Here is a 21,243-nt window from a genome sequence, read left to right on the forward strand (position 1 = left end):
CAAAAAAAAGCAACAAACAAAACCCAAAAAACAAAGAACCAAACAACAAGGAAATTCATGTTTGCAGGCTTCATATTGTTTGCTCTGCTTGCAGGCGTCATCCCCTCCACCACACACTTTCAGTCAAAAGCCCTTTGAGACAGGGATCAACTCCTCTGGTCAGAGCGCCTAGCTTGCTTGATTATTTAATAAAAATGAGTTAGCCCTTGGTAGGCTACTAATACAATTCTACTAATGTGGCCTTACCATCACTTGAAATGTCTGTAGCGGCTCTCCTCCTTCATCATACCTGTACTGTCCCAGAAGTACGCCTTCTTCCTGATATTCATCATCCAGACCCTAACACCAAGAGAAAGCCTTTGATATATTTTTTTTGTCCACAGATCAAAAATGCAAATGCAAAAAAACCTCCCCACGAAAGCAGTGATTCTCAACCAGGGTGCCACAGCGTTGAGATCCCTTCAAGTACTGCAGTGACGCACAATATTAGCACTGTTAGGTCTGCAAATGATTCACAAGATAAACCCAGAGATTTCAAACAGAAGTCCAGAGTGTCAAAAACATTCTGACCTGCTGTGACCAGCAGAAGAGTCTATTAGAGAATAAGGACATAAAAACTGCCATTTACTGGGTCAGACTGTAGATCCACTTTGCCCAATATTCCATGGCAGAAAGCAGATGCTGAAAAGGAGAGCAAATCGGGAACAACCAGAGTTTTTTCCCTGTGCCTCCCCAACTTGCAGTCTTTCTTTAGTCAAAAACAAAATGAAAACAAAAAACTGGCATTTTCTGAGGGGTGCCTTAAATCTAAAAAAGTTGAGAACTACTGCCCTTAAGGTATATCTAACGTATCTTCTGCTAGATGCAGGCTGCCATTCCAGCTACCTCAAGTACTTCAGGCAGTCTAGCCATGTCAACTGAACTCTACATGCTATTATTTTCCCAACAGTCTGCCACGAAGACACGCTTTAAGTGTTACCTACATTTACAAGCTATCACGGTTTAGAGAGGAAGATAGCAAAGCCACTATTTCTTACGATAGAGGGAAAAAAAAAAAAAAAAATCAAGCCCCAAAACTAACGTAACAAAAAGGCAGGCAGGGGAAACGGTGGGCAGTTTCTGGGAAGAACTGGATTGGTACTGCAGCCAACTCTTTTACAAATTTCAAGTCCATTAGAAATCAAGCTTAAAAAGTTTCCAGAGGTCAGAAAACTAACGACATTCTGCTGAATATTGTAGATCACTTGTAGCAGTGCCTGAACAGCATCATAATGTATTCTTGTTAGAGATGCACTGATATCAGATCGGTATCACATGAAGAAAGCGGTCTGTATCAGATATTGACCCAATGGGGCCAATAAATGCCCATGCTGCGTGCAGCTGCAGTACAGCATGGAGCAGAGGTGGCAGCATGGACAGCTGCCTCCAGTTGGTTAGTCGGAAGGGGATGGGGGAGGGAAGGGGCGTGAGCAGATCAATGTCCCCTGCAGTGAGGCAGGGGGCAGGCACGGCCGAGCCAGGGTGGGGAGGGGGGCATGGGATGGAGCCACAGCTTGTGGGGTGGGGGCAGCTCCTACCATTGCTTGCACCCCAGAAGGGTAGTGTGGGGGGGGGGGTGCCCCTGGATCTGCGCAGGGTGGGATGGGGTAGGTGGCAGCTGCAGGGTGGAGCTGAAGCCAGAGCTGTGTGGCTCTTCTGCCTCGGGGCTGGGCTCAGGGAGGGCTCCAGTGGTGCTGGTAGGAGGCTGCAGCCACCCCAAATTTTGATGAGGCTCTGCTCCCAGCCCCATGCCGCTGCCTGGCACAGCCGTGGTTCTTCCCAGCACTTGGATGGAGGCAGAGCGTTCAGCCAGGGCTGTGATGGGCAGTGACACGGGGCTGGGAGTGGAGCCAAGGCAAAACATGGGGTGGCTACAGCCTCTTCCTAGTGCTGCTGGAGCTGGCTCCAAGCCCAGCAAGAAAAGCCCCATGCAGCACCAGCTCCACCCTGCAGATCCAGGGGCACATGCTCCCCACCCCACAAGCCATGCCTCTGTTCCACCCCTCTTGGGTAGCACCTGTCCCTGCCCCCTCCCTCACTGGAGGGGAAGAGTTGATCTGCACCCCCTTCCACCACACCAGACTTACCACTTGGAGGCAGCTGTATCAGATATCGGATCAGTATTGGCCAATATGCCTCCTTAAATACTGGCTAGTGGTATTGGCCCCCAAAAGCTCCATCAGTGCACCCCTAATTCTTGATATGAACAGACGTGGTCTTTACAGGTTCTCTTAGGATAATACTTGCACACAACGTTGTGATGGTTTAATTTGCCTTACTAAGCTATAGCCAGTCACTTAGGTTTGGAAATCTGTCACTAGCAGAAAATTCAACCAAACAAGACATCAACTTCTCTTTAAAGTGCTTTCTTGTGGAACAGATGGGTAAAGTGATAATAAAGTCAATAGCATTTTTAAACAATACTTTACTTCTCACATTCCTAGGTCTCAAAGCTATTTAAGAAAAAAGGAACCGCTTCAGGAAGAATACTGCAAGTTTTTTTTCTTAAATCAAACTGGGTTACAGCAATTATTTTTCAAGCTATAAAAAAGGTATCCAATTCAAAACACTGGACAATGTTAAAGACTATTTAATGCCTTAAGTTTACCAAAAATAGACTTACATATACTGAAAAATCCTTAGGTGCACTGGTAATGTTACCCGTCGGTGACAGTGTTTTTGGTATATGTTCCAGCGTAAAAGCTGTTGGGTAGATCTTGATGGAAAGTCTAACTACAAGGTACCCCTGTGATCCTTTGAAAGCCCAGCAGTTTCCCGGATACATCTCAGGCTAAAGGACAGTGGAAGAAAGAAAATAATGAACATATTTGTGAATGTACTTTTGAATTATTAAAATATTTTGATTAGATCCTGCCACTAGCTGGGTTCTATACTCTGCTACATAAATAATTCCATCCATTTAAGACTATTCAAGTGAATCATTGATTCAAAACAGATTATTTTTGCTGTTTGCAATTGTGATCCTAATCAGGACACATTCTCTGCAATGTGACCATTATAGGCCACAGACAAGTGCTAACTGGAAATGATACACATTTTCTTGATTCAAAGGTTTAAACAGAGAACAAACTGTAGTTAAGGTTTCCGTTATGCATTTTACTAAAATGACAGTGAACTAGTCTGTCAAAACGAATGACCACTTTCTGTCCACTTCTTCCCAAAGCCCATGTGCCACTTTAGTTATTTTTAAATCATAAACAGGGTTTATGCACGACTTAGGGCGTCCTGGTGTTGTACAGGCTCTCTGCACAGAGCTACGTTCCCAGAAAAACACAAAGTTTTAAATAATTTTCCGGACTACGTAAGAGATCTAGTATCTAAAAAGTCATCTTAACCCAAATATCAACGTGGAATGTTTACCTGAATTACCACTCTGGGAGATTGCGAGAAATACCACAAAGGAATTCCAAAGAGACTAATTAGCGCCGTTTTAGTTTCATACGTCTCAGAACAGCGAGTACTCAGAATACTGCCACCTTGAAAAGACAAAACAAAAAGTCAAATTAAACACAAATAAGAAATGATTCTGTATTTTATTCCATCTTTTATCATGAAATTGGCCTACTTGGTTAATTATGTATTACACCAGCTTAAGCAGAATCTGTCAGTGGTTTACTTCGAAGTATTACAAGCCTGCCAATTTTAGCAAATTTTCTTTAAGCACATTAATATGGAGATAAAAATGCTTCCCGTTTTTCTAAATACTGGTATGTCAGCTTTAAGTGGTAAGTGTGTTGTAATCAAAAAGGTTTAAACTTCTGCACAGGTAAACATTTTCCCCAGTAAGTTTGGTTCACCACTGCTATATCATACAAAATAGTTATCACACAACTACCCCCTTATTTTTTCTTCAGAACACATGTACAGAACAGTCCTACTGCAGGTACACCCCTATCCCCCAAAACGCAACCAAGTTACTAGTTTATACACACTCTAAAAAGATGTGTACTATCAAGTGTGAAAAATGTCTTGTATGAGTACATACATCCACCTATTACAAATTAAAACAAAGTTAGTTTACCTATTTTTTGTCACTCAGATAAAAGTTAATTGTAGCAATTTCCAGGATGCAAAACAAAGACAGATTTATCTACTATTCAATGACAACTCTATTTATGTGTCTGTTATATTTACCTCCAGATTCTAAAGCGAAGTCCACCATACCAGTCTTGTCTTGAGAATAGAGTTTCAGTGCATTATTTACAATAATGCGTGCTTGCTATAGGCACATTGAAGAATGAGGAGAATGAGAAGAAAAAAAAAACATTTGAGTAGTTTGGTTGTGTGCGCACAGCTAGGCCAGAATGAATACAATTTTATTTTTAAAAGAATCCTTGCACCCCACTTCGTTAAGAGTAGGAGCCAATTTTGATATGTGGCAGATAGACTAGACTGATGTCTTGATTTTGGAGGATTCCTTCCTGAGCTTCCATTTTTCTATCCATTAAGCTACATTTTACTTCTTTGTACTCTGGATATTTCCCAACTCTCAAGATGGTACAGTTTGACAGCTCTTACCAGATGAAGGCAATAGAAATTACGTTAGCTGTTACATACAATTTAGCTATTTATTTAAAAAACATAAGAATGATAATGGATTTAAGCACTGACAAAACTAGTAACTCTTATAAAGACCCAATTACATGTTCACTGAGTTGTACTGCTGTCAGTACTTGCACTGTAGAGCCTTAAATTGATCCCCAAACAGCCTGTGGCACCGTGCGCACCGAGCAGTACTATACACAATAAAAAAAAACAAAAACCACAACCTAAAAAAGGATTATCTCAACTGCTGCTGAAAACAATAAAACAGGAAATGCTGCCAGGTTAGCTAGCTTAATAAGAATTATATTTCATACTTATTTTAAATTAGTTTCATGAGAATTCAAAAAAGTCTATTTCCTTTTTTAAAATCATTAACTTACATTTGACTATTACATACAGTAAAAATTTGTTTAAAAAAAACAAAAAAGTTATCAGCTCAACTTCCAAATGCTCTTTTTAGAAGGCTTACCGCTTCTGAGATACCAGAAATCCCAGCATTAACAGCACTTGTAACAATTTCAGAGGTTGCCTTTTGGTTTGAGACAGACATATGAAAAGATATGTTCTTGAGGATTCGCATCTCTAGATCTTGTAACAAGGTCTGCAAATCATTCTTGGTCACGAATTTAGACATCAGCCACTGCAGCAGCGATTCAGGTAAGTCACTGTGCCGGTCACCAAAAAGTATAAGCTTGACAGATTCCTTGATCTGGGTATCTACCTGGTGAAATCCATCAATAATAGAATCTTTATAAAAAAAGTCATTACAACAAAATGAAAATAGACATTTGCAGAAACAAGAAAAGATTTTCTGAACACTCAATGAAGAGCATTAATTTTTGTGAGGCCCCTATACACATTATAGCCATGTTGCATGTTAACTGTGGCATAAATGCCAAGGGTGCCACACATGCACCCAATTTAAGGCATCATACAATGGCAAACCAGCCATAAAAATATTCTATTTATATCAAAGTAACTGCTGGTTTGTATGGTGTCTTAAACTGAAGCTATGGCAGGTCACAGGTCAATCTGCTGATTGCTGGCCCTAGAGCCCACACCTGCAGACACTCAAGCTTTCAATCTGCTGGTACCGGAAAGGCCTGAGATCCCCCTGCACTGGCAAGTAGAAAACTTGCCATTTGATCCCCAACCCCAAAATTGCACCTTATGCCACACATGATGTGGCACAAGGTGAAATTGTTGGGATTAGGCATCAGATCCCATGGTGCCTTTAAAAATGAACCTGTGCAAGGGGCTCAAGTTACCTCAGCTGAACCCTCCGTTGGCATAGCAAACCTCTGATGGAAAAAAGGGTACATCTTGCAGCACTTGAAATTGCTCTAGCAGGTGAGGGGAAAGATGGTAGTCAACATGTCTTTAACTAAATACCCTGGTTTTGCCAATCAACCTTTTGTCTTCTAATTACATCAGTTATTCACGAATAGCGGACGGACATTAAAACTATTAATTTGCCATCACTAAAGTCATCACCTTATTTTATTCCCAGTAAATAGTTTTAGTTGTTAAGGACCATGGCAAACTTCCTAAGCTTCAAATACATAGGATACAATAAATACAAAGATGGTCCTTTTCCACAAAAAAAAGTCAATAAACAAACCACAGCTACATTATCCTCTTGCGTAAGATGATACATTGCATTTATAAATTTATAAATGCAATCTGCTTGGCCTTATGTTTGAAGAATTAAGTCTTTTTAACAAGCACCAAGTTTAAACTTCCCCCCACCACAAACAACCCTAAACAGACATCTGTGCACAAAAAACTGCCTTTTCAAAAACTGTAAGCAAACACTCAGGCTAAGTAACCACAAGCATTTTTTTCTTAGAACTGTTCATTAAAAACCTAAAGATAAGTTATTAAAAACCTAAGGATAAGTTACTAATTTTAGTAGGGGGGCACTGAGATAGATTTTCTTGGGTCAATATTGATAGCCAATTATTCACCAGGCATATCAGCTGATACCGATCTGATTTACAGGAGCACAGTGGGGCAGTGTGGAGAGCAGCTCCCTGCAGGAAAGCCTGGAGGGGAAGGGGCACATCAAGGCCCCCACAATGAGGGAGGGAGTGGCACAGGGCCTTAGGGTGCTGCCCAGCCAGGGCGGTAAATGGGACCCTAGGGCTAGTGTGGGGAGCAGGACAGAACTACAGATGGCTTGTCCAGGGGATCAGCATCCCAGCACTTAAAAACAGCAGTGGGGCACTTAGTTCAAAGCGATGCCACCATTTTTAAGTGCAAGGACACTTTTAGGAGTGGAGCCAAGTGGGGAGAGGCTGAAGGCAGGCTACTCGCTGTGGGCTTGGGGGTCTCCACTCTGCTGCCTTTATCCTGGGAGCAACACACTGGCTGTGTGTCCCCTGCCTGCCCGGCAGTGGAGGGCACAACTTGCTGCCACTACTGCTGCCGAGTGGGCAGGGAATGCACGGCCAGCGCACAGCTGCCAGGGCAAAAGGCAGCAGAGTGAAGAGCCCCAAACTCACAGTAAGCAGCCTGCCTCTGCCTCATGCACAAATCTCCCTACTCCCTCCCTCACCGTGGCAGCCTTGCTCTGTCCCCACCACACCCTTTTCCCTCCACAGGGTGCTGCTTTCTACACCGCCTGGCTGCATTCCTGGCTACACATGCATGAGCACATGCACGTGGTGTCCAGGGGCCCCGGTCAGAAGGCATATTGTATTTAAATCGGTGACATTACTGGCTACACCAGCCAAAAAAAACCCCAGTAGCCAATAATGTTATTTTTCCTTTTAAAAATCGAGGCTGATCCAATATGCAGTGCAATATCAGAGCACCTTTAAATTTTAGTTCGTTTTTTGTTCCTAAAGCCGTTTAATTCTCTGCTGAGAACAAAATCTACACATCCAAATAAAATCTGAATTGCAAAGAGTTGCAAAAAGGTTAAGGTGCTTAAAAATTAGCCACTTAACCAATCTAACAATCAAACACAAATGTCTCAAAGTGCTAATAAACTATGTTCAGTTACAGCTTCATATCTCATCCAAACCTTCCATTTTTATTTGTTAATGCTGGCTACAATGGATTTCTTGAAAGGGGTAACAAAAAGGACCAACGCACAATTACAGTTCAAAGACAGGCTGAGAAAAGAGTTCTCTGAGTTGGACACTAAGATTCAACCAAAAAGAGAGCATTTAAAAGGCTGATATTTCACAATTGTGAATTAACCACATACTCAGAGTCTCTTTCAATTCAATATGTAGTCAACAGCTACAGGGCTTTTTTTTTGCTTAACATTATAACCAGCTACTTTGAGCTGAACCTCAGGGTCAAAACAAGACTAAGTGCAGATACACGACTCATCTTTGATCAAGTGGCCCTGTGTTTAGTGCTACCAAAAGTTTAATTAAGGCATACACCCAGTTTCTACATAAACAACATCAGTTCCCTCCTGCTGTTTCAACATAGGGCAATGTACTGCTGCAAAGGAAGAAAGCGGAGCTATATTTGTACATTAGTTAAACTGTATCAGCTTAAGTATTGATTTACAGTTGTAGTGTTTTACTGCAATTCTAAGACTGTAAAGATAAATAAATATATACACAATGCACTTTTAGTTCCATTTAAGAACAAAAAGTTATTCTCCTAATTCGTATAAAATGCATAGTAAAATTACCTAGTTGTCTAGCTACTCACAACTATGACTAATGTGCCTATTTGCTTTAGTGACTACACAGTTTTCAATACAAGCGGTCAGATGCAGAAGAGTTGCATTTTATTGAGATGCAAGTGTATAACTTACGTTTTCATATATGGTATCTACTTTCTCACACTGAGTCTTCAAGCCTTGTAAGTTCAACAGTTCTACTCTCATACTAGCCAACTCCTGTTCCATTTGTTTAGCTTTGGATAAGAGGTTCTGAAACTGTTCATCACCCATGCTAGAATAAAAAATTTAAAAAAATAAATAAATTATGAAATAAGAACAAAAAGGTCAAAACATTTGTGCATCTAACCCCCCCATCCCCCAAATATATGACAACATAAGACATTTGTCTTAAGCAAAATAAAGAACTTCACTGGAAAAGCAACTGAATAGATTTTTGAGGACCCATGGTTCCTTGCATATCGAGATGCTCATTTAGATTGTATTTAAATCAATCTCTTCTAAAGTTGTGAATGCACTTGGAATTTACACACCTATGGGATATTAGCAGAATTAAGTTGCTGATGAAATACGACGTACATAGGCTTGAGAGATTCTGTGAGGTTTCTAGGGAATATGAGCTAAAGCTGCCCACTTATATGAATTCCCCAGAACTTTTAGCTGTGTACAGCAATTTAAATGATTTAATTGCTCTCAGATTCAGTTTTTAAGTCATGTGCAACAAACATGAGCTTATGTGAACTATATATGAAGGGGAAAAAAGATCTCATAGCATTTAAAAGCTATTCCATAGCTGATTTTTAAAAAAATTTAAATAAGGTATACCTACTCCTACCATGCATCCCTGCCCCCCACGAGGAAAAAAGTATTTTCTTTTTACAATTCATATTTCCCGAGCAGAAATGAACATAGTTGAAAACCAGACTTAGATGAAGATACAAGCTGACCTGACATGAAACCCTTGGAATGGGAACTTCTGAGTGTAGTTTTCTCTGAGCTGCTAAAAGTATAGTACCTAACCTTCAAAGACTGTTTTGAGGAAGTGTCAAAAATCCTCACGCTTTTAGGAGTTTAAGTGAAACAATACTTTCTTCAATCACACTCCTTAAAGAAATAAGGTAAAAGTCGGACAGATATTGGGAATAGGATATAGGACTGTTCAGCATTCCCTCTAAGCTGTGCGGTTGTGCAGGTGCGTTCCTCCCATGCTGCCAGGTGTGCCTGAGCGGCCATGCAGCTTCGAGGGAATGCTGGGACTGCTGAACATTCCAATACAGGCCTCTTGAACTAATACCTAGCTTCTCTGCCAAAGCCTATTGTAATAGCAGGATAACACTTAGGCTTATGAACACTTGGGCAAAACTTTACAAGTCATTCAACTGACATTCACAATGCACTGGAAAAGAAGAGAGTTACCACTGCAGTCCAGTGAATGACTCCTACCATGACCAATTAGTGCCAGGATTCAAAATGCAACATAGTAGACATGCACAATAGTCTTACCTCACTGTTCTTGTTTTGCTTAGTTCAAGATCCTTCTGGATGCCCTGAAAGAATATGAAAAAGATTTGGTTTCAATTTGTGCATCCTTTCATTTGAATTATTGTAATTGAGGATAATATCGCCACATGAAAACAATGTGCGTGGGCAGCTCCATACACAATGACACGCCTAAAGCATTTAAAGTTTTTAAACATGTTTTTTTTACATTGACAACATTGAACAGTTTTACCTTCTTGCGCCTACAGAAAAGCTTGTTTGTCAGCCCCTCACTGTGGAAAGCACCGTCTTAAATTTTAATTGCTGGAGTGATGCACAACAAATGTCAGGGAAATGTAGTGAAGCAGCTTCTCTGTAATTGTCTTCAATATTTATAAACAAGCTAAGACTCCAATTCATAATTTAAAATGAAAGAACATTTCAATACCTCATATTTTGCAGAGAGTTTTCCAATGTGGTCTTCCAACGTCATGATGCTCAATTTGTGTTCTTGGTATAAAGCCAGAAGGTCAGTCTTAAAGTCAAGAAGGGGGAAAGGTGTTTTATTTACTGAGCACAAAAGTCAGTCAAATAGCTGTCGCTGTTTCTCCAAGTAAAATGGTCTCATTCATGCAATGATCATACTACATTTTGGAGACACAAAAACTAGGAGGAAGGATTTTTAAGAGGCCTTAGTTGACTTAAGTCTAGTTGTTTTTCAGTGCCATGCTGTTCTGCTTTCAAATGGCTAGTCTGAGTTAGTCCTTTGAGACAGACAGCACTGGAAAAATAGCCAATAAGTGTTAAACTGTACTACTTGAGATTTTTACCACCTACAATTTTTGAGAGGCAATATCAACAATATCAAGTTGGATGTAGAACTAGGACCAAAACAAACTGGGCAGCCAACTGACTTGCATGGCTTAGTAAAAGCACTTATTTGGAAGAAAAAATAGCTAACTAGTTTGAAATGTCACACAGGATTTTTATTAGCCTATCAAAACTAATTTCCTGCAATGTTTCTATAATTGCTACAGAAAGCAGTGATGAGATATGATTAAATAGATTTTATAAAAATATATTTTGCAAACAGCCTATAAGATTTAGCAACTCAGTGGTACGATGAAAGTTTACACGAGGAGTTATTTAGGGGCATTAGGACACTCATGGAAATCCCAGCCAGAATCATCATCTAAGGTTAGCAGGGGTCAGGAGAGAGAAAACTGGCTGGAAGAAGTTGTCTGTTACTAGTAAACAATTAATAAATTCTGTCCCTACCAACCGAAAATTAACAATATGGTTTTCACAGTCAGATAGGACTCCCCTCTACTAGTGAGGAAAGGTATTAAATATGATTACAGAAGGCAGTCTAGACTAGGCATTTCATCCTCAAGAAACAAACCTTTCATTTTCTTCCAGCTGTCACCTGACTGCACTTGTTTTACCTCAGCACTAGGGCTGTGCGAAGCTTTGGTCCCTGATTTGATTTCAGCAGATATTTGGCCCGATTTGGTGGCCGAATCTGAATCGAATCAGAAGGCCCTTTAATCTCTCTGAATTGAATCCGAACCCTCCAAATCAATTTGGAGAGATCAGGACATAGAGACAGCTTTAAATGTTTTTTCTACATACCTCTAGGTAGCAGGGGCGCATGAGTGCTGCGATGCTGGGGCACATGGAGAGTCCCACAGGAGCGCAGGGGGCTCCCTAGTGCACTCAGCAGCAGACCCAGAAGTGGACCAGATGCAATTCCAGACCACTTTCAGGTCTGTGGGGGAGCTTGCTGGGGGACTTCCCCCCCCCCACCACCACCATGCCCTCTCAGCTGGGTGATAGGTGCCTCCTGGGTCGGGGGGCACCCGGGGTCCCCCAGCATGCTCCCTGGCAGACTTGGAAGCGGAGCAGAAATACTTCCAGTCCATTTCTAGGTTCACCACTGAGCACATAGAGGGAACCCCCTACTCCTGTGGGACACTCCATCCACCCCAGCATCGCAGCGATCACGAGCCGCGCCTGCTACTTCAAGGTATGTAGAAAAAAAACATTTAAAGCTGTGTCTATATCTGAATTGCCAATTCTCTGAATCGGCATCGAATCTTCAGATTCGGCCTAGTTGAATCCGGGACAGCAATCTAAATTAACAAATCGAATCACTGTCCCCGATTCGGGCCAGATCCAAATCTAATAGGGCCCGCTTCGCACATCCCTACTCAGCACCTCATTTACTGTATGTTCCATTTCTACCCCTTTTGCTAGCCCTTCAGCTCATATCTACATCCCTCTTATTATAGATTACCAAAGCCATTTAATGTTACAGAAGTTACACTGTAATAGTGCAAGTTAGGCAGGGATAGTTCCTCGTTTCTTGCCCCTTCGTTATACGCTTAGACTTATAAGCAGCTTTCAAGAAAATGCAGAGCAGATCACTGTGCTGGGCTAACAGTCACTATTATTTCTTAAACTGACATTAAGATAGAGCTGAAAGTTAGCTTCAGTTTCCAGAGGGTTTGTATGGAGAGAGTTTTCTATCACCATCAACTCAGTTGGGTTAACTGAATACAAGGGGATGTGTTGGACTTGCAAAAGGTAACAAATAAAAGCATTAAATCTTTGGTTATAAACCTACAACAGACTCCTCTTTTAAGTTCAGTTTACTAGACTGTGGTGCTGATGTAGAACTTCACAAGCAAGTGCGCAAACTTACAAGCTATTTCACACTTAAACTATTTTCTAGTCTTAAATTTTTCTTTGCATCCTGTTCCATACTAGGAGTAATAGAGAAAAAATGACATGATTTACATAATAGTTTATTATACTAATAGTTTAGTATACTAATCAAACAGCATCAGAAAAAGAGAGTCACAAAAAATTATTATATCCTTACCACTGAGTGTGCTGTTTCTTCAGATTTAGTTTCTTTAAGATGTTGGCCCATTACATTTTTTATTAGTGTTAACATTTCACTTTTGTCATTCATCAGGGCAACCTGATCCTGAAGCTTCTGGAGCAACAGCATCACTTTACCATACTCTTCATCATGATGATGACATCTGTCAGACATTAAGGCAATCTGTTTTTCCAACTCTTTCATGCGGCTAGAATCAAAGTTAACGGAATCCTAGAAAGTAAAAAAAGTTAAAATGTGTTTACTTTGCTTACTTTTGGATTACAGATCAGTCACCGCAAAAAAAAAAAAAAAAAATCCAGCGGCCTGGAGTTCAGAAGCCCTTTACATGGTTTACCTCTGGAGGCCGAACTGAGTGAAAAGAATCAAGCCTTGGTTTCAGGATGTAGAGAGACTCATCTACACTTTGTGGTTTACTTATGCTTGTCCAATTGAATGCAGGCAGTAACGAAAGGAAGCCTTCAAACCCCCAGCACCATAAACCTTAGGCAAAAAAAGAGAAAAAGGCAAAAAAAGTTACATGTAGTCACAATTTTTAATTAAACATGAGAGGGGAAAAGTCAGCCTTCCCTAACCACCCTTTCAGAATGGTTGAAAAGTTTTAGTAACTTTTTTTTAACTTGTTTAATAACATTCAGACTCAGGTAGAAATCTGGAACAGAATATTTCAGCCCAAACATTAAGTTTGGCAAATAGGATATTAAAATGGTAAGTACTAAATATCCCTAATTCTAAGTAGTCACTACGGGCACTGTCTGGGAAATACAGCCAACACATTCTTGTTGCAAAAAAAAGCCACCAGCATACTGGGTTGTACTAACAGAACGACTGTCACTTGCAGATCAAGGGAAGTGATTCTTCCACTCTATTCAACATTGATAAGGCCTCACTTGGAGTGCTGTGTTCTGTTTCGGGCCTCATACAAGAAGTATGTGGACAGTTTGGACAGAGTTTGGCACAGGATAAAACATGATTAAGGAACTGGGAGGCAAGTCTTATGAAGAAAGGCTAAAAGAATAGGGTTATTTAAATCTAGAGAAGAGAAGACTGAGGGGATTTGATAATGTTCTTCAAATACCTGAAGGATGGATTATAGACAGGAGGGAGATGGGCTTTTCTCTGTGGCCACAGGGGACAGAACTAAAGGGCAATGGCCTCAAGCTGCAGAAGGGGAAATTTAGACTGGAAATTAGGAGGAACTTTCTGACTAGGTGGGTGGTTAAGGTAGCCAACTGCCCAGAACAACTGTGGAAACTTTATCCAGAAGTTTTCAAGAGCAGGTTGGGCAGACACTTGGCTGGGATGGTCTAGTTGGGGATGATTCTGCCTTGAACTGGGGGCGGGGGGAGGGACCGTATGGAGGTCCCTTCCAGCCCTACTTTCTTACCACCCAAATATAACCATAGAGGCCAACCTTTTTGGCAGCTGTTCCAAAAGATACCCCTGCATCCTGCCCATATGCCACCAATCGACTTCCCCAAATCTGATCTGCTGCCTGCCCTATCTGCCACTGTACTGCTGCCTCTTCTCTCTCCAGATCTGCTATATGCTACATGCACAGGCTGCCATGCCACAGGTTGGCCAGCCCTGGTCTGTAACAATGCAATCAGAACTATTCCATCAGTCATCACCATGTAGCATACGGGAGGTCTTAATAGGATGAATGTCTTGTAGATCTTGAGGGCAAACGGAAGTAAAATTACCTCCTTAAAACAAAGGATATTCTTTTCATAAGAAAAGGAAAACACATTGACAGTGGAAAATTTTTGCCAAAAAAAATTCAGTCTCTTGTGCTGTAAATTGCATCTCTTTCATAAAAAGCAAGTCAATCTAAAATGCTGTTCTGATACCTTTGTAATAAGCACATACCAACTTGAAAAAGAAACTAAATGATTCACATACCCAGGAGCAACAGCAGTGGGATGAGAAACAGTAACAGCTTATAAATTTTTGGAAGGCATCTGAAAAGACAGTGTCAGAATTTAACTTTACATGAAATACAGAATGGGTCTACCATATTTAATACTGTATTGTAACAGACAGGATATTAATGTAAAGTTCATCCGAATCTCAAATTCATCTATAAATATTTTAGATTCAATTCTGTTCTGATCAATCAGCAAATGATGTACCCCTTAAAACTTTTGCTTCCTAGTGAGTAGAGAAGTTTGCTGCAATTTAGTACATCGGTCTCACATTTGCAATGAGAAGAATGGCCAGTTAATCAACCAATGTTAGCAAAATAGAATTTATTAAATGTACAGAAGAAACTCCAAATCATGAAGTATAAATATCAGTTTCCTTTATTTATGCTACGCATCTTGTAAAACAGATTTACTTGGTTTACATTACAGAAAAATAATTTTTAAAATATTTTTGGCTCAAGACACTAAATTCTATTTAAAAATTATGATAATTAAAAGAAAGAAGTTTACAAACCTTGTAAGAAGAAACACATTGAACAAAGAAATCAAAGTAACAAGTTGATACCATCCAGTTCCAAGCCACCAGAAAGCTCCAGAAGCTGCCTTACCTATCAGAGAAAGGACATTCAATTAACAAAGTCACATGCTACAGAATATGCAGAGAGACCAAGCAGAAGCACATGCAAATGCTGTGGAAAATGCTCTGTATGGCAAACAGACTGTTGAGGTAGATGGATATAGAAGAAAGAACTCATGCAAATCATTTCCATCTAAAACAAAACACAGCTAAAATACCAATATCATCAGATATTCAGCAAACAGCCATGCAGCGAGATGAACTGCTTGTTTGTTAAAAACTACAACTTTCATGAGGATAGAAAGTAAATCTTTGCAAATGAGTGACACCTTTCAGCTCAAAATCTCCATGCGTTTTGAAAAGACGTTTGAGCATTAATTTTTCTGATAAAGGGTATTGTGTCTATGGGAGATTAAGCAAGTTTCCCAAACCAATAGGGAGTTTTAATTGGCAAATCAGGAACACAGGCCATTCCCACCCCCAATCTCAAGCCCTGGAAGTGTGGTCTAACCATTAGTGCCCCCCAAATGAAGCAGCCTAATAAATGATCTATTCAGTCTGCGAACACAAGTTTACCTTAGTTTTAAACACATTTAGACCGTACAAAACATAGAAAGCAAGCATAACAAGTGCAGCACAAACAGCCAAATCTATCAGCCACATAATAACATACTGTAGATTTCTAGTGTGCCAATCAAGGCACAGAACATGCAAAATGTACACAGATTAGGAAAATAACCTGGAGAAACAATGGCCAGCCACAGTAGTGCTAACACCTTCCGAGATACAAGCCATCCTGTTGTTCCCACTGTTCGCAATACTCGTAGCACAAAGTAACCTAGTATATAACAAATGAACCGGTATATGACATACATGCAAGACATCCTGAACCACTGTTTGCAAAAATACATTAGAGAAGCTATTTTTTAGTGTCTGAAATGTTATGGAAGTAGTTCATATACATAAACAAAAGAGAGGAAAAAAGAGAGAGTGCCCTACATCCCAATCAGACATAATGGACACCTATACACATGCCTGATGCCTGCTTCGACACATTTAACTAGAATGCGTTGGAGCAGGCTCGATTAATAGAGTTTGCTGGAGCATGCTAATTAGCACACTCCAGCAACTCCATCATCAAGTGTATTCAGTGTTCCTGGGCTTCAACATGGCAGCAAGAGCACTTTAAAGCTTGTCAAATGAGCTTTAGTTCAAGCGCCCCCACCGTCATTTTGAAGTGTGGGATGCTGGATACACAAGACACTGCAGGCACTCTAATTAGAGTGGCTCCCAAGAGCTGCTCTAATTAAAAAAATGCCCCCCCTCTCACCCCGTGTAAAGATGCGTAATGTTTAGACTAAGGGATGCCACAGACATTACAGCACAATATTTAGCGAAATCGAGTAGCTGACTGAAGTGTGTGTCACACAACTACGTTTCTCAGCTGCTGGAACAGTGCCGACAGCAAATACAGTTCTGAAGATTTTTGATGTCTATGTCCATTCAAGTAACAGAAGTCCTCTCACAGGACAATTCATCACCTACACAAACCTCTTGTAAAAACTGGCTCTCTAAAAATAAAAAAAGGTAAGAGGTAAAGGAGTTTAATCAAATAAAATATTATGTATGCTAGTATCCCACTGTCCTACTTTTGCTTTAAAAAGTCAGCTTTCCAGAACACTTTACAGAACTGCAGTGACAAATTTAACTTCTTAAGATGCATATTCTATAATAACTACCATACCTTCCTTTTATAGTGTGATTGTACCATAGGTAAACAGAAGATTCTCTCTGCCAAGCTAGTTCCTAAAAGCCAATTTAATATTATAGCAAACACCACAAAGAATGCAATGCTATTTAACTATTCTTGTATGGCCTAAGTCAGTCTATTCTACATTGATAGTTACAGCTAAGCTAAAAATGCAAAGCAGTATGAGTGATTAACATTTGTGAAGTTGTGATAGAAAATAAAAGCAAAAGAAAAAAAAGGTGCAAGTCAACCTGCATAAGAAAAGGTGTGCCAAATGGTCCTTGCTACCCTTTTAGACCTTGAGGATTGCATGTGGACTGTTGTGTATGTTTCAAGATGTTTCTTCCCCTTACAGTCATCACCTGTTGGTTGTGGTAACAGTCAATTAATGTGACAAGTTAATCAATAAAAATTACTAACAAGACAGATGTGTGCCAGTTAGGTCACAATATCACTTTCTAAAACCAAAAATTAAGGTAACAAGTAAAATTAAGAAGGCATACATATAATGTGCTTGTTACGTTACAGAAATATATTCATTACACACTTACAGCTGTATATCATGTCTACGTTGGACACAAAACAATTTTTCAGCTTTCACAGAGCTAAGGAGTAGCTATGTAGCATCTAGAAGTCATAATGACATCCAGCCCAGGCTAAAAAAGGTAGCATATAAAATGCCACACTTATACAAAGGTAGGCAAGTCTCTTTGAGTAGATGCGATATCTTTTATTAGACCAACCGAGTGGTTGGAAAAGAGTTCCTAGCAAGCTTTCAGGTGCAATCACCCTTTTTCAGGCATAAGAAGTCTCTGCTGTTCTGAGACTCCAAGGAACAGAAATTTCTTTGGAGTCTCAGACCACAAGAGATTCCCTATGCCTGAAAAAGGGTAACTGTGCCCAAAAGCTTGCTAGGAACTCTTTTCCAACTACTCAGTTGGTCTAATAAAATATATCACATCTACTCAAAGAGCCGTGCCTGCCTATGTCCTTGGACCAACACGGCTACAACCAAAATCCCAGCAGCACTTACACAAAGATTCCCCATTTATACCAAGATGGCCATCTTCTCTGAGAAACTCTTTTACATTCATACTTCCACAGTAGTTTGAGTGAGCTGAAAGAACACAGAAAGAACACAGCAATTTAACACTCAGGGAATCTACAACTTTCCAAACAGCTAGATTAGCAAGCAAATTAACCCGTCTCGACTGTTTATGAAATTACACCACCTACCGGACACCTTGAAGATGGTACTTGTATGTCTACCTACAAAGGTCTGACCGAAAACCATGAGGGGTCCCCCCCCAAGCTTTCCCGCATATTTTACTTTACTTCTATTAACAAAAGCTAGTTTTTGTTTTATAATTTAGCTCAAGTCTTCTTAGAGAAGATGGTTGGGTATTTGGTCCCTGCCTCAAAGCTGTCCGACTGTCGTTGGACCCTGGTTTGGCACCCATATAACTGAAATAGCCTACGATCAATTGCAGCCAGTCAACACAAGTTGCTTTCATATTTGCTTAATAACTGCAAAGTCCCATACTATTTTCCAAGGAATCTGACGCAATAACATCAGATTTGAGTGTCTAATTTGAGGGACTCAAGTTGGAAAACAAATCTCAAATTCAGATCAATTAGTCCACCCCAGGGGTGGGCAAAATGTGGCCCAGGGGCCGGATGCAGCCTGCCAGGCCATTCTATCTGGCCTGTGGGGCGCCTAAAAAATTTAGAAAATTAATATTAATCTGCCCTTGGCTGCCTGTCATGTGGCCCTCGATGGCTTGCCAAAACTCAGTAAGCGGCCCTCTGCCCAAAATAAGTTGCCCGCCCCTGGTAAATCCAGTTTTTCCATAACACATACTATGGATAATTGAAGAACTAGTTCAGACCTCACAAGCAGCAGGTGAAACTTGGATTACAAGAAAATGAACAGAAGTAATATTTTAGTGTGTATTTTTATATTTAATACAAATCCTGCTACTTCCCCTGCACAAAAAAAGCTGCAGCAACAGATCCTAAATACCCTCTCATCACTTTAATTTCCAAGTCAAGCATCATACAACTTATTCTGTATTACTGGAGGTTCTGGAGTACATAAAGATAACCAGAATAAACCTTGCCAATGGTTGGCAAACCGTAAAAAGGATGAGAGCACCACACCAAAACCTTACCAAAGGAGTGGGAGGATGTGGAACATCCCCTTTAGCCCATCTTGATGTATCAGAGGAGCAACATTACTGTTACTTTCTCTCTTGGCAGGTTATAGTTAACATTTTGGTTATAAGATAAGCAATATTCACCACAAGACCAAACACCAGAATGGCCTACACAAAGCGTTAACCTATGGGTTGTAGAGAGAACAAGCAAAGCTTTAGAACCCTGAAAAGCAAGACTATAGGTAGCTAAAACGTGTAAGCGTGAGAATACCGACTTACAGAATTATAAAATTTAACGTGCGCCATTTTGTATACAATACCTTCTCCATTTAAACATTCCTGCATGATGTTTCCTGGGGGGAGGGAAGAAGGGGGAAGGGAAGGCAGGGGGACACAGAATGACCACACCATTATCACCACTAACCTGGATATTGATACCTCCAAAAGACAAAATGCAAAGACAACAAATAAAAATAAGAAAAAAAAAGAGAAAAGAAACCAACCATTTTACTAAAGACACCGTGCCACAGAGGAATAGTGAAAAGCCAGAAAAGAACAGTGAGTACTGAGCTTTTCCTCAAGGTGGTAGTGCTTTTTGTGGAGACAGAAAAACAACTGAAAAGGTACCTTTAAATTCATAACCCAGCTTCAACAGAACCATTTGAAATAGTTGCACTAACAGTGATGCAAAAGAGGTTGCAGCGTATTTGACCAATTGTAGAATCTTATTCATGTAGAAAAAGGTGCCTCCTATTAAAAAAGTGTGGATTAAAAAATAAGTTGTATTAAAAAGTAATACAAAGTTATTTCCCTACATATGCATGATAATGACAAATGCAATACCAACAGAGTAGTGGAAGCAGAAGGAAGAGGTGGATAAAAAGTTTAGTTACTTAACCAGGAATACGAATGGTAAGTGAAACAACTGTTAGCAGCATTGCTAATCCTATTTCATTTATCTATGGTTAGCCTTGGCTAGGGAAACAAGAAGGACACTTCAACAATGCCAGCAAATCTAAGCTGCAACTAGGAGACCAATTTTAGAGGGCAGAAGAATAGCTCAAACCATAAAGTCTGTTTATCTGAGAAATACCATTAATAATTTGAAGAAAAACTAGCTTTTTGCCACTGTTTACAGTGCAACTTTTCCAAAATTCAGCAATTCTTAGTACTGTGAAACCATGGATCCCAGCTCAAGTAAGAAAGGGCTTAAGGCAGGGGCAGGCACAATATTGCTGGCCACTGCCAGCCAGACTGGAGCTAAACCGGTTCTCAGTGGTGGCAGATGACGGAACAAGGAGCAATGGTTTCAAATTTGCAGCAAGGGAAGTTTAGGTCTGATATTAGGAAGAGTTCTCTCACTACAAGGGTAGTAAGACACTGAAACAGGTTACCCAGAGAGGTGGTGGAATCACCATCCTCAGAGGTTTTTTAAGACCCAGCTAGACAAAACCTTGGCTGGGATGATCTAGTTGGGGATGGTCCTGCTTTGAGCAGATGACCTCCTGAAGTCCCTTCCAACCCTAATTTTCTATGATTCTATGCTGGATGCCTGAGGAGGGCAGGCAGTGCCCCATTCCACTCTGCTCCAGCCACTCTCCCCTGCCCCTCCCAGCTTCCTGTTGGTGCTGCAGCTGTACAGTCCTGGCACCACAGCTGCCGGTCCCACATGGGACAGGGTGTAATGAAGCACGCCAAGTAGCCATCCTGCCTGCTGTGATGAGCTGCTGCCGCCACAGCACCACGAGGTGCCAGAGGCGAGTCTGTGCCAGGTGCAGAGGGGGTTCAGCTTTGGGCAGTCACCCCTGACTTTCCTCGTGTAGCACAGAGGCAGTGGCTCATGGCAGTGGGAGGATAGGACAACTACTCCATGTGCTGCGTCATGCCCATCCTGTGTGGGCCCAGTTGCTGGCAGCCACGGTGTCAGGACTACACAGCGCTAACAGGAAGCTGGGCAGGCGGGGGGAGGAAATGGCTGTGATGAGGCACAGGAGTCCATGTGCTGCATGGCCTGGCCAGCTTGGCCCTGGCTGCAGCTGAGCAGAGTGGAAGGGGGCACAGCCCTCCCCCCTCAGGGGGCATGGGGCAGAGCCCTCCTCTTTCAGGCTCCTGGAGGTGGCTGGCAGGCCCAATAGGCTCAATTAGCATCTTCCTGACCCACCCCCAGGCCTCAACAGCTCACCAAAACTCCTTAAGTGGC

At 41.0% G+C, this 21,243-nt stretch overlaps 1 protein-coding gene across 8 annotated transcripts in view; it reads right to left on the reverse strand.

Moving 5' to 3' along the window:
- Nucleotides 1-21,243, reverse strand: part of SUN1 (Sad1 and UNC84 domain containing 1) — a 43,877-nt gene that overhangs the window by 2,941 nt on the left and 19,693 nt on the right. For 3 of the 8 annotated variants that reach the window (XM_019542082.1, XM_019542083.1, XM_019542080.1), the window contains 16 exons: nt 19,671-19,793; nt 17,921-18,004; nt 17,139-17,249; nt 15,859-15,975; nt 15,075-15,168; nt 14,538-14,596; nt 12,973-13,118; nt 12,615-12,848; nt 10,179-10,265; nt 9,755-9,798; nt 8,387-8,525; nt 5,075-5,326; nt 4,195-4,279; nt 3,421-3,536; nt 2,663-2,830; nt 247-339 (listed from right to left, as the gene is read on the reverse strand). In XM_019542082.1, coding sequence (XP_019397627.1) covers nt 247-339; nt 2,663-2,830; nt 3,421-3,536; nt 4,195-4,279; nt 5,075-5,326; nt 8,387-8,525; nt 9,755-9,798; nt 10,179-10,265; nt 12,615-12,848; nt 12,973-13,118; nt 14,538-14,596; nt 15,075-15,168; nt 15,859-15,975; nt 17,139-17,249; nt 17,921-18,004; nt 19,671-19,793 — 1,952 coding nt within the window. The remainder of the gene's footprint in view (nt 1-246; nt 340-2,662; nt 2,831-3,420; nt 3,537-4,194; nt 4,280-5,074; nt 5,327-8,386; nt 8,526-9,754; nt 9,799-10,178; nt 10,266-12,614; nt 12,849-12,972; nt 13,119-14,537; nt 14,597-15,074; nt 15,169-15,858; nt 15,976-17,138; nt 17,250-17,920; nt 18,005-19,670; nt 19,794-21,243) is intronic. The other 5 variants (XM_019542081.1, XM_019542088.1, XM_019542084.1 and 2 more) reach the window with 4 other exon arrangements.

Source organism: Crocodylus porosus, unplaced genomic scaffold, assembly GCF_001723895.1.
Source record: "Crocodylus porosus isolate Cpor-Errol unplaced genomic scaffold, CroPor_comp1, whole genome shotgun sequence".
In the NCBI taxonomy this organism is placed as follows: Eukaryota; Metazoa; Chordata; order Crocodylia; family Crocodylidae; genus Crocodylus; species Crocodylus porosus.